Raw genomic sequence first — 12,571 nt, forward strand, 5'->3', positions numbered from 1 at the left:
GAAAGAACTGCATCAGACAATGGATGAAAGTAAGACTGCGCTTGACTCTAATCTCATTTATGATAGTATAGCTTCATTGAGTTCAGTGGTGTTACTCCTGATATACAAGTAAAGGAAGGCCCATTACTTGTAATAAAACAAACAATTCAGAAGCACATTTATCACTTTTGGAGTAATAAAGAGTGGAAAAGGTTCTAAAGTTCCCAAGAACAAGAAAGTGAAAAGTACTCCTTTTATCCTATCCCATCCATGCAAATTGTGGTTTCATAGGGGTAGATTAGGAAGAGCCAATATTTACCTAATGCTGCAAACATACATTAATTTATGACTCACAGAAACCCCCAAAAAAGGCTAGTGCCTGTAACCAAACCAATCAGCTTAGACCTGTGAGATCTGTGTTGCGTATAACACAGGAGATATTGGCAACTGATGGCATCAACTAAAGCAGATAGATAGTGGAAACGTAGAAGATGAGTAAATAGTGGGTATGCAGTTCCAATCCCAGGAGAGATCCTAACCAAAAGCAACTGATATGAATCAGAGGTATATGGGAAGAAATGCTCAGCAGACTTGGCCATGAATGTATGTACCATGTCTAATAGCAAACACTATTATCACTATCAGCTCTGAAATGATGTTCTCACTGGTAGATGCGTTGTAAATTAAAATGATTATATTCAATTAAAAATACATCAGAGTAGAAAGAACAAATCATATCCATACCCAATGTATTACCCATTCAGGACTGAATTGTAACAGTAACAGTGCCCCACACGGAAGTGCATACATCTGAACACCAAATGGAATCCATCTTCATGCATACCTGATCCACGGTTGGGTGCCTGTGTTATATCAATACGAAATCCATATTACAAATGAGCCTTATATTGCATTAATCAAGTGTATTCCACTGGTGTCCACTATGCAGCCCATATTGGCACCAGTGTCCGCTATGGCCCCATGTGCATAGCAAAGGTGTAAGCTAAAGCTGCTGTGAGCTCCTTGGGTGAAATCTTGGCCCCACAGAAGTTAAAGGGAGTTTTGCTATTGACTTCAAAAGGGCCAGGATTCCACCTCTTTAACTGCTGCCATTTTAGGGGAGGGGGTAGGTTTTATTTTAATTCACTATTCTTGGATGTCGTCTCGGGATTTCACTCTGACCACAGATTAATTTTTTTATCAAAGACAGAAGACATTAGCACTACAATAGGCCTTTATAATAATTTCTCATTGTAAAATAGCACCTTTTTGTAAAACGTGCTCCCTTTTAGAGATTATTAGATATAATTTGCACCATTATAAAATGTGTGTCATGCACCAGATGGAATAACTGGGCTCCAGATGTAGTTTGGTTTTCATCAGGAATGATCAGTCCATATTCCAATTCACACTGTTTTGTTTAGGAAATAACTTTAAAGCCCCATTTTTGTAGCTTTTGAAGTAAGTATTACATTAGTTCTCCTTTGGGAATTTAATTTCTATAGAGTCTTTAGCTCTTGTGGCACAGAGTACTATTTATTATAAAGGCCAGATCCTCAGCTGGTATAAACAATATAGTTCTATTGAAATCAATGTAGCTATGTCTCTATACACCAGCTGAGGATCTAGCCCATGAATGCATCTATAACCTTGTCTCTAACCTTCCACATAGCCGCAGAACTGTCTGCAAATTTGGAAAGCTTTGATTGTTTTATCATTCTTTTTAGCATATGTGCAATGTGCCTCAGGTGGCATGTGACCAGGATTCATCACCGAATTTGGTCTGCTGGTTGAATCAGTAGCTTCCCCGGCCCAGGGCAGGTACTGACAGGGAGTGTGACATGAATGCTGAGCTCACTGGAGAATATGAATTCCCTCACTATATTAATTTACTGTATTGCAAAGTTGGAGCCAGATATTGCTCGCATTGAAGTCCACTGTGAAACCCAAACTGACTGTAATAGGGAAGATATGTTCCACATCTCTTTGTTCTAAAACAACTTCTGAAATTCTAATAGTTCTAGACCATGATGTAAGAATTCTAACAGACACAGAAAGTTAGCCTAAGTAGCAAGAATTTAAAATAATATTTTTTTAAATCCTTTGAGTAGTAAAATTGTGATATTATTCCACTACACGGTGATTTATCATACACTGTTAGTAAGACCACCCAAAATTGGAGTACAATGGTGAAACTGAATGGCTAAAGTTTTTAATTCACATATGCTGTTTTTAACACAGCCATCACTAAGGACCTGATCAAAAGGTCACTGAAGTCAATGGAAAGACTACTATTGATTTTGAGGAGCTAAGGATCAGACTTTAGAGTATGAAAATTCTTCGTAATACACTTTTGTTTTCTAGGCAATTGGTAAAAAGTAGCAGCGAAGGTCATCACACAACTGATATAAAAATAAACTTTTCTTAACTTGTGGTCACTTTAATGCTAAAGTCTAAGTAGTAAAGAAAAATTATATTGGTGATTTATTACCAGTCTGTCATTCTTGTGGGATATTATGTGTGATGTCTATATTCATTTCATAGATTCATGGATTTTAAAGGATCAGTATCAACATCTAGTCTGACCTTTTGCATAGCATCAGCCCAGTAATTCCTGCATCAACCCCGAAACTCCTGGTTGAGCTGCAGCATCTCTTTTAGAAAGAAAGCATATTTGCAGATGGGAGAAGAATAGCTACAGCTTCTAATTTAAAAGTTTAATCAACAAACAAAGAGAAACCCATCGCTGGATATACTGAAGCAAATTTTCAATGGATATCTTACTGTGTGATTAAATTATGTTTTCTTTGTTATAAAATGGACTTCACCAGATCTTTTGTTTGACAAATACTATGATGACTTTTCCTGATTAATAATAAAGGATCTAAACCACATATGATCTCATGTTAGCCAGTTGAAGTTTGTACTTTTATAAGATAATAGTATGAATTCACAGCCATGTACTTAATATTGCCAAGTCTGAGAATGTTAGAGATCCACTTCCTGGACACTACAGTGCTAATAAACAATGGTCACATAAACACCACCCTATACCGGAAACCTACTGACCGCTATTCCTACCTGCATGCCTCCAGCTTTCACCCTGACCACACCACACGATCCATCGTCTACAGCCAAGCTCTGCGATACAACCGCATTTGCTCCAACCCCTCAGACAGAGACAAACACCTACAAGATCTCTGTCAAGCTTTCTTACAACTACAATACCCACCTGCAGAAGTAAAGAAACAGATTGATAGAGCCAGAAGAGTTCCCAGAAGTTACCTACTACAGGACAGGCCTAACAAAGAAAATAACAGAACGCCACTAGCCGTCACCTTCAGCCCCCAACTAAAACCCCTCCAACGCATTATTAAGGATCTACAACCTATCCTAAAGGATGACCCAACACTCTCACAAATCTTGGGAGACAGGCCAGTCCTTGCCTACAGACAGCCCCGCAACCTGAAGCAAATACTCACCAACAATCACATACCACACAACAGAACCACTAACCCAGGAACTTATCCTTGCAACAAAGCCCGTTGCCAATTGTGCCCACATATCTATTCAGGGGACACCATCACAGGGCCTAATAACATCAGCCACACTATCAGAGGCTCGTTCACCTGCACATCCACCAATGTGATATATGCCATCATGTGCCAGCAATGCCCCTCTGCCATGTACATTGGTCAAACTGGACAGTCTCTACGTAAAAGAATAAATGGACACAAATCAGATGTCAAGAATTATAACATTCATAAACCAGTCAGAGAACACTTCAATCTCTCTGGTCACGCAATCACAGACATGAAGGTCGCTATCTTAAAACAAAAAAACTTCGACTCCAGCGAGAAACTGCTGAATTGGAATTCATTTGCAAATTGGATACTATTAATTTAGGCTTAAATAGAGACTGGGAGTGGCTAAGTCATTATGCAAGGTAGCCTATTTCCTCTTGTTTTTTCCTACCCCCCCCCAGATGTTCTGGTTTAACTTGGATTTAAACTTGAAGAGTGGTCAGTTTGGATGAGCTATTACCAGCAGGAGAGTGAGTTTGTGTGTGTATGGGGGTGGGGGGGATGTGAGAAAACCTGGATTTGTGCAGGAAATAGCCCAACTTGATTGTCATGCACATTGTGTAAAGAGTTGTCACTTTGGATGGGCTATCACCAGCAAGAGAGTGAATTTGTGTGCGCGGGGTGGAGGGTGAGAAAACCTGGATTTGTGCTGGAAATGGCCCACCTGATGATCACTTTAGATAAGCTATTACCAGCAGGACAGTGGGGTGGGAGGAGGTATTGTTTCATATTCTCTGTGTGTATATAAAGTCTGCTGCAGTTTCCACAGTATGCATCCGATGAAGTGAGCTGTAGCTCACGAAAGCTCATGCTCAAATAAATTGGTTAGTCTCTAAGGTGCCACAAGTACTCCTTTTCTTTTTGCGAATACAGACTAACATGGCTGTTACTCTGAAACCTATAATTCTAAGAATGTTTTTCCTTTGTGTTAATGGGTTACAGCATGAAAAAGTGTTCTAGATCATGTTCATATGAATATGGCAAATAAATTGATTTTGTTGAGTTTGTTATGCTAGGATGAAAATCAGAGGATGTTGTACAGAAGTCACTGTGGATACAATGTGGTTAACTATAAACTATATCAACATAAGTGCTACATGGTATGAAAGTAATATGTACATTGATGCTTCCAGCAAACACTTCTGCTCTAATCAGGACTTTGAAAAAGGACTCAGCAAACTAAAATACTGAGAACACAGTAAAGGGAAGCTTGACTCATATGTGCAAAAATGTCATCTTTTCTTGTTCAATTTTGTTTTACTGAATTAGAACTTTTACACTGAGACCAATTTGCTCAACAAGTTGTCGCATTAACCTTATTAATCAATGTCTTTATCTGCTTCCAAACCAGCCCCAGAACATTCAGGACCATATTTCATGTACTCATTCAAAGCATCTGCTAAAGAGATATTGTATGTTTTTTTAACAAAATAATAGTCAACCTGATAAAGTGGATTCAGCAGCAAGCTTTACTTTAGAGAGACACAGATGTTCAGTTTGCTTACATTTACTTATTTCCAACCTATGAATATTGACTACTACAGACAAGTTGATATACTGGAGTTCTAGCTAGAAAAAAAAACAACCTTTGAAGCTCTGATTACATGTAAAAAGAGCACACTAATTTTTCTCCTGGATCTAGTAATTTAGAACACTCTAGCATTGTTGCTATCAAAGTACAATCATTTGCTCCCCCACAACCCTCAAGAATTATAAGGGACCTACCTTAGAAAGCCCGCCTACTTCCAAATAGAAGCAGATAATGAAAACATTCCAGGTGACCCAGAGGGCAGTCCACACCGTGTACTAGACAAAAAGCCAGATGACAGCAAAAAAGAAAGAAAAATAAAATGTGAAGATGGAAGGGCTTTATACTGAGCAGATCATTACTTTTTTTTAGAAAATATATCAATAAATATAGTTATTCTAAGAACCAACAAACAGAGAGAGTCCAGAAACAGAGTTCTCCTGGCTCAAGTCCCCTAAGAACCATAACAAATTATAAATCCAATAAGAGTAACAGACCTGGCCAATCTCCTGTACGTTACAGAGAAGATCAGTGTACTACCTGAGGCCTGCTTTTAACCTTTTATTTAAACAGCAATAAAACTGTTAAAATTACTGTAGTCTATCTGCAGTAAAGGTTTTGGCTTTTTATCATCATTATTTACTTAAATGGGATATTGTCATTATCATCACTATAGACTATATCAAAGGCAATAACTGATGTATATGTATGCAGTAACCAAGTTGTGATGTAATGTGTACTTCGGTGCACAGAGCAGCTAATACCAATGTGCCAGCATCTTACTCAGGTTTAGCCATAATGGTTCACAAAAGCAGATTTCAAAATAGGCAGGGGAAATCCATTTTTTAAAACCATATTAGAGAACTGCAGATGTCTACATTAACATGTCACCTGATATTTAGTAGTAATGGGACAGCTGCTTCATACTTCCTACCAGGACAAATCCTGAAAGACCTGAGCCTTTTCCCCCAACTTCATTTCCAGAAATGTGTTGCTTGAAATTTCCCAAATAAATTCAGCCTGAGGTGGACACCCATCACAGACAATTTCAGCCCAAATAGTTAACATTTGGCAAAGTTATAAGCAACTGCAAATAGGATCGTATAATGGGAAACCTCAGGCAACCTTAATAATAGGCCACTAGCTCTGTGTGAAATATTTCATGAGGTAGACTTGCTTGTTTAAATTTGTTTCTTTTTCTCTTTTGAAATTCTGCTATTATATACATATCAATTCTGTCTCAGACCTATATCTATAAATATGTACAAATGAATATAATAATAAGGGCACATTTATATAGCTCCTTTCATTCTGAGGGTTCTCAAAGCATTTTGCATATTTAAACTGATACAGAAATGACATTTAATCCCCCAGTGAATTGCAGCCATTTTTGGAGTAAAACACAGCAACTGTTTAACAATGCACAGTGCCACTAAGGAGTTTAGGACAAAAAGTGTGCAACCGAAAGGTAGGACATTCCAGCGTTCGTATTTGGCTAGGATACTGACATTAATACTTTAGTTTTTATGAAAAATGGCCATAGGTAGCCATTCAATTTTATATCTCATCTGAAATGCAGTACCTCCGGTAACACAGTGTCCCTGACTCTAGAACAGCATATTGGCTCAGTGCTAATTCAAGGGAAGAGAGGCAACTACAGAGTCATACATCTAGGTGTGCCCTGGAGGTATCACAAGTATTGATAGAGCCCAACTCAATTTATGAGAGATGAGCGGGAATCATAGAACAAGGCAATATGATAGAACATGAATACTGTCAGTGCAGGATTTACCAAAGTATTATATTCACACAGCAGCTTTGAATACCTAAATATTTTGAAGCTGTAAGGTTCTGTGTGGAATTACTTTTCCTTGATCAATGTATATGGAATTTCTATATGTCCTAATTTCTTTCTGTTTTAAATCTAACTCTCTCTAGGTGTTCATACTGCACACATCACCAAGCTATAACCGCACCTCATGTATCATATTATTTAATAGAGTAAATTAAGTGAATTAGATCCACTCTCAGTTTAGGTTAAAGTGTTTTATTTTCACATCTCATTGTACAATAATACATTTATGCTGAGCTGGGCCAGGTTTGCACCGTCTTAACCATATGACTCATCATTTTGAGTGTTTTTCAATTTCATCACAGTGCTAGAAAAAAAAACTTTAACAAGTATTCCGTTAGCATTATTAATTGATTCTAACAGCTTAGAAATATTGCTAGCTATGGGGAGTTCTGTGAAGAAAGGAAAAGAATGTACAGAGAAATGGACCATGGTGTAACGTCACAGCTGTGTGATTAGTATATTACATTGTGGGTTAGAATTCAAATTTAATTCTTCTTTGTTCTTTGCAAATTAATATTTGTAAAAATTTTCAAATGAGCTAATATAAGAAAATTATGAACCAGTTTTTCATTTTGATGTCCACCGGGAACTTTGGCCAGATTAATCTCATCCACAAAGTTTTCAAGTGTCATAAATGTTATATCTGCTAAATGACATGGTGGATTGTTTTCTGAGATGTATTTAAATTAGAAGTTAATACCAAAAAAGAGTTAAAATAATGGAACTTTTTGACTTAAGGTGAGCAAAATATTCAGAGTTAAGGTTGTCATTCCATTCCATCTTTCTCTCACCATCGGTTGGCTAGGTTGCACTAAGGGTCTCAGACCTTTGCAGAACATTACACAGAAGTGATGGCTGGACATGACTTCTTCCATCCTGGAAGCCCATGGGATTGTGCCTTTCCTTGCAGGTGCAGCGCTGGCCACGTGATCCTTGCTTTCATCATGTTAAGGCAGTGTTTCTCAAGCCTTCTTATGGCGTGATCCCCTTTGCATTCACCTCTGTTAATGCGACCCCCGATACTTAGTATTCAGGTTGCCTTTGCACAAATGAACACCGCATTTTAATAGTCTACTTTGAAAACTATGGATGGGTAGCCAGGCCCAGATTAACTAATGTGCATTCAGCGTACTTGCACTGGGCCCCCATTTGAGAGGCTCCCCTGACCACCAAACCAAAGAAAAAAAAAGGAACGGTGAACTAGTGGCCTGGGGACCACATCCAGCCCACTAGATCACTTTATTTGGCCTGCCACCTCACGTGCCTGCCACCCCACTTTCTGATCTCACCACATTGGCTCCTGCATCCTCCACATGGAGCCAGTGACCAGAAAAGGCATGTTGCCACAGATGCTGTGAGAGTGCTCTGTTGTTTCAGTTGCAGTTAATGCTGTTTCACTGCCCCTAACACTGTTTGCTTAGAAGCTTTCTCACATTTTCTTTCCCCCCTCATCTTGTGACCCTCCTAATACCCTTTTGCAAAAACTGCTGCCTTAAAGGCAACAGTGCATCTACCGCAACATGTGTTAGCTGGGCCAATTGTGAAGGGCACCCAGAAGCAGCATGTAGCAACCTCTTTGCCAAATGGGGCAAAGAAACAAGAACATGCCACAATTATTAATAAACTTAACACTACATTGGGGGCCAGTTGAATTCAAGGTCCATTTCAGGATATTGGTCCTCATGATCGAAGACCTGAAAGACCTGTGGCCTGGATACTGTTGTAATAACTGGACCTACAAATTTACCCTAATTGTGAGATCAGCTGTGAAAAGTGAGTGTAAGTTCATAAGACGACACAATAACCTATAACAACAAATGTTAATGGGAAAAGATGCAAAAGTGAAACAAAAAGACTGAATTAATCAAAACAAAAAGACCCGCTGAAATAACTCAAAGGTTATGTTAAGATCGTGCTTGGTAAACAAGAAAAGTGTGAAACTGAAAAATCTATAAACCAAAACTGGTGTTTCTGAAAATGGATAAATTTGGTGGACAAATAATGAGGGGATGGGCTATTTTGCCAACCACTCCCATTTTTCAGTCTTTAAAGAAAGAAACTTTGCAGAGAAAAAATGGCTACTGGAGTGAATTTCACCATCATGGCTGCCACCTTACCATCTCCTGGGACCCCAGGCCTTTGTCATCTTGATCTTGAGAGATGTCCTGATCAAAATGGACCAGTCCGAGGACCCAGATGACATCACCACCTCTAGTAGCTCCATCTAAATCCTGAATACCGACTGGGATGTTGATACTTTGTCTCTCCCTTCCACATCCATGTGTCCTTTCCGCGCCCCCCCCATTTCTTCTCTTTCTATCCCTCTCCTTATGCCTTCTGTCTAATAAAAGTCTGGCTTAGATGGCCAAGACTGTATATTTTGCAGCATTACTGTAAGCTTGTGACCAGAAAGATCCAACTAAAACCAAAGCCCCGAACATCCTGATGCTGGTATAAGTTTGCCAGATCTCAGAGTGGTTGATGAGACCGTGTATTGTGCCTGTGTTTTTCCAGCTGGCAGGTTGCAAGTGAAAATCAGCAGCATGGACCAGAGCTGCATTTTCTATCTTTGCTGTTCTTCTCTCCCCATTTTTGTGCGTGTTCATCTTTTAGGAAACACTAACAGCAGCAGCAACAAGGACAGCACATCTCAACTGACTTATTCTCTTTTTCTCAAAAAGGACAGTTATTATCATCTTTGATACCATCTAAAAGATTGTCCAGCAAGGGGTTTTCTCCTAAAAACTCTCACCAGCTAACGGGAAAGGGAACAAAGAGGGCAGTGAAAATGAAAGCCTGATTTAATAGTTTACATTTCAAACGCTTTAGCTGTTTTCCCCTCTTTTCTGTCTCTTTAATAAGAATTTTAATGTTGTGTTTGCCATCGTACTAAGCAGGCTGAGGCCTCTGTATACCAAACCCCGAATCTTGTTTGAAACTGTTTAAGTTTGAACCATGACTGGGTTATGTTAACCCCTCTGACATTTTGGGCCCATTTATTCCATCTAAATTAAATACCACAGCACCTTAGATAATAGCTCTTTCCCTGACCTGGTAGAACAATTGCAATCAGCAGAGATGCTTCAAGTGTCAGTCAGCAGGGTGGAGGTCTGAGAGACAGGGCCAGGGTTTTCTCAGAGGAAGGGTCTCAGCAGGAATTAGCTCTTGCTGGAGATCAGTCTCAGCCCAAGTTTTACAACCTTCAGAGTATGAGGCAAGCCACATTTTCCTGTTTGGTCCTTTCCTTGACTAAGTTAAGTACTAATCTGGCACTCTCTGAAGCTAAACTTATTTAGGAGGCATTTCTGAGATAGAAGAAGAGAAGAATTACTCATGTAACCCTTCTGCCCGTCAGAATTGGCAGCAACAAGGGCCGGGTTCAATATCTAGGGGTTCCATTCCAATAACACAATGCAAACCGGCTCGAGCCCCCACCCAGTGACCTGGGACAAATATATACCACCCCCGCTGGGCGCCTCCAAGAGGCAATACTTCCCCTCTCGCAAGCACTGAGTCTGAGTGTAGCAAAAGTCTTTTAATAACAGAGAGAAACAATGTGGCATTATGTTGGGGAAACACCACCAACCGGATTCATAACACAACCCATGAGCAAAAACAACCCCACCCCAGGCAAATTGGGGCATGCCCTTTTCCCTTTGGTTCTTGAGTCCAGCAACCCCAAATCACCCAAAGTCCCAAAAGTCCAATGCCCCAAAAGTCTCTGTCCCTGGTCAGGGCAGCCCCAGAGTTCGAAAGTTTATCGGCGGAGCTTTACCTCCCAACCTGGGTGGAAATGGGACGGGGGTAAGAGGCACCTTACGTGATCTGAAGCTGACCGCCCCCCATAGCTCCATAGCGGCGCTCCGCTCCGCCAGCCGCCCCATAAAACTCCTTCACGCAGCTGCACTCCACTCCACCAGCCGCCCCACGAACTCCTTCGCTCAGCTGCGCTCCGCTCCGCCAGCCGCCCCACGAACTCCTTCACTCAGCTCCACGGCCCACAAGCAGCTCCTGCCATCCACACACTGCTCCGCGTCGAACTGCTTCACCAGCCGTCCCGCAAACTGCTCCACAATATATCTTCAGGCTCTCTCCACTGTGGAATATCAGAGCTAATTTTGATTTCATTAGAAGTCTAGTTATAGGCTGCTGAGCTCACTTTGGGCTGACAGTGCACCAGCACTGGGGCTCCCCTACTACAAGCTGAATTCACCTAAGAGCTGAAATCACTGAGCGTTGTGTTAAGTAGTGGGGGAGCCTGAAGATATATTGTGGAGCAGTTTGCGGGACGGCTGGTGAAGCAGTTCGACGCGGAGCAGTGTGTGGATGGCAGGAGCTGCTTGTGGGCCGTGGAGCTGAGCGAAGGAGTTCGTGGGGCGGCTGGCGGAGCGAAGGCCTATGGATCTGTGGGGCGGTCAGCTTCAGATCATGTAAGGTGCCTCTTACCCCCGTCCCATTTCCACCCAGGTTGGGAGGTAAAGCTCCGCCGATAAACTTTCGAACTCTGGGGCTGCCCTGACCAGGGACAGAGACTTTTGGGGCATTGGACTTTTGGGACTTTGGGTGATTTGGGGTTGCTGGACTCAAGAACCAAAGGGAAAAGGGCATGCCCCAATTTGCCTGGGGTGGGGTTGTTTTTGCTCATGGGTTGTGTTATGAATCCTGTTGGTGGTGTTTCCCCAACATAATGCCACATTGTTTCTCTCTGTTATTAAAAGACTTTTGCTACACTCAGACTATGTGCTTGCGAGAGGGGAAGTATTGCCTCTTGGAGGCGCCCAGCGGGGGTGGTATATATTTGTCCCAGGTCACTGGGTGGGGGCTCGAGCCGGTTTGCATTGTGTTATTGGAATGGAACCCCTAGATATTGAACCCGGCCCTTGTTGCTGCCAACTCTGACGGGCAGAAGGGTTACATTTTTGGGGGCTCGTCCGGGATCTCCTGGGTCAGTACCCCTCGCAAGCACCTGTTGAGTGATCCACTACATTGGGAAACAATTTATATATTTTTTTTGTTTGTGCTTATATTTTGAGGAAATTACTGTTTGTATAATGGCTAATATGTCAGGTTTGTTGGGCCCTGGCTCAGCAGCTTCTAGCTCGGAGGCTGCAGCCTCGGCTGATGATTGGACAAAAGCTGTGGGGCAAATATTGGAAAAGGTTGTGCTGCCCCATGCTGAGTCAGACTCTTGTCGTAAGTTAAGATTATTTGCTGGGGAGGAGGAGTTTGAACCCTGGTTAGAGCATACCACTGAAATGCTGCAAGAGTGGGCCGTACCAGATGCAGAAAAGCGAAGATGCCTTATAGAGAGCCTTGGCGGCCCAGCATTAGATGTGATTCGCACCCTGAAGCTCATTGACCCTGGGGTCAGTGTGAAGGACTGCCTAGAGGCCCTTGAACACAACTTTGGGAGCGTAGAGGGCCCTGAAGACAGCTACTGTAAGTTCCTTAATTCCCGACAACAAAAGGGCGAGAAGGCTTCAGCCTACATACAGAGACTGGAGAGACTGCTTCAGAGAGCTGTCATGAGGGGAGCAGTGACTGCTGAGCAGATGGATCAGACTAGACTGGCTCAAATTGTAAGAGGAACTCAGTATCAGAACCCGATTCTACTTCATCTCCGGC

General features: G+C 41.5%; 1 protein-coding gene across 12 annotated transcripts in view; it reads right to left on the reverse strand.

Annotated features, from left to right (window-relative positions):
* NKAIN3 (sodium/potassium transporting ATPase interacting 3) overlaps positions 1 to 12,571 on the reverse strand; it is a 664,031-nt gene that overhangs the window by 291,773 nt on the left and 359,687 nt on the right. For 11 of the 12 annotated variants that reach the window (XM_073331057.1, XM_073331058.1, XM_073331054.1 and 8 more), the window contains one exon: positions 5,289 to 5,369. The exons of the other annotated variant lie outside the window; for it this stretch is intronic. In XM_073331057.1, the coding sequence (XP_073187158.1) occupies positions 5,289 to 5,369 (81 nt within the window). The remainder of the gene's footprint in view (positions 1 to 5,288; positions 5,370 to 12,571) is intronic. 12 annotated transcript variants of the gene reach the window in all.

Source organism: Lepidochelys kempii, chromosome 2 (assembly GCF_965140265.1).
Source record: "Lepidochelys kempii isolate rLepKem1 chromosome 2, rLepKem1.hap2, whole genome shotgun sequence".
NCBI classification, from domain to species: Eukaryota; Metazoa; Chordata; order Testudines; family Cheloniidae; genus Lepidochelys; species Lepidochelys kempii.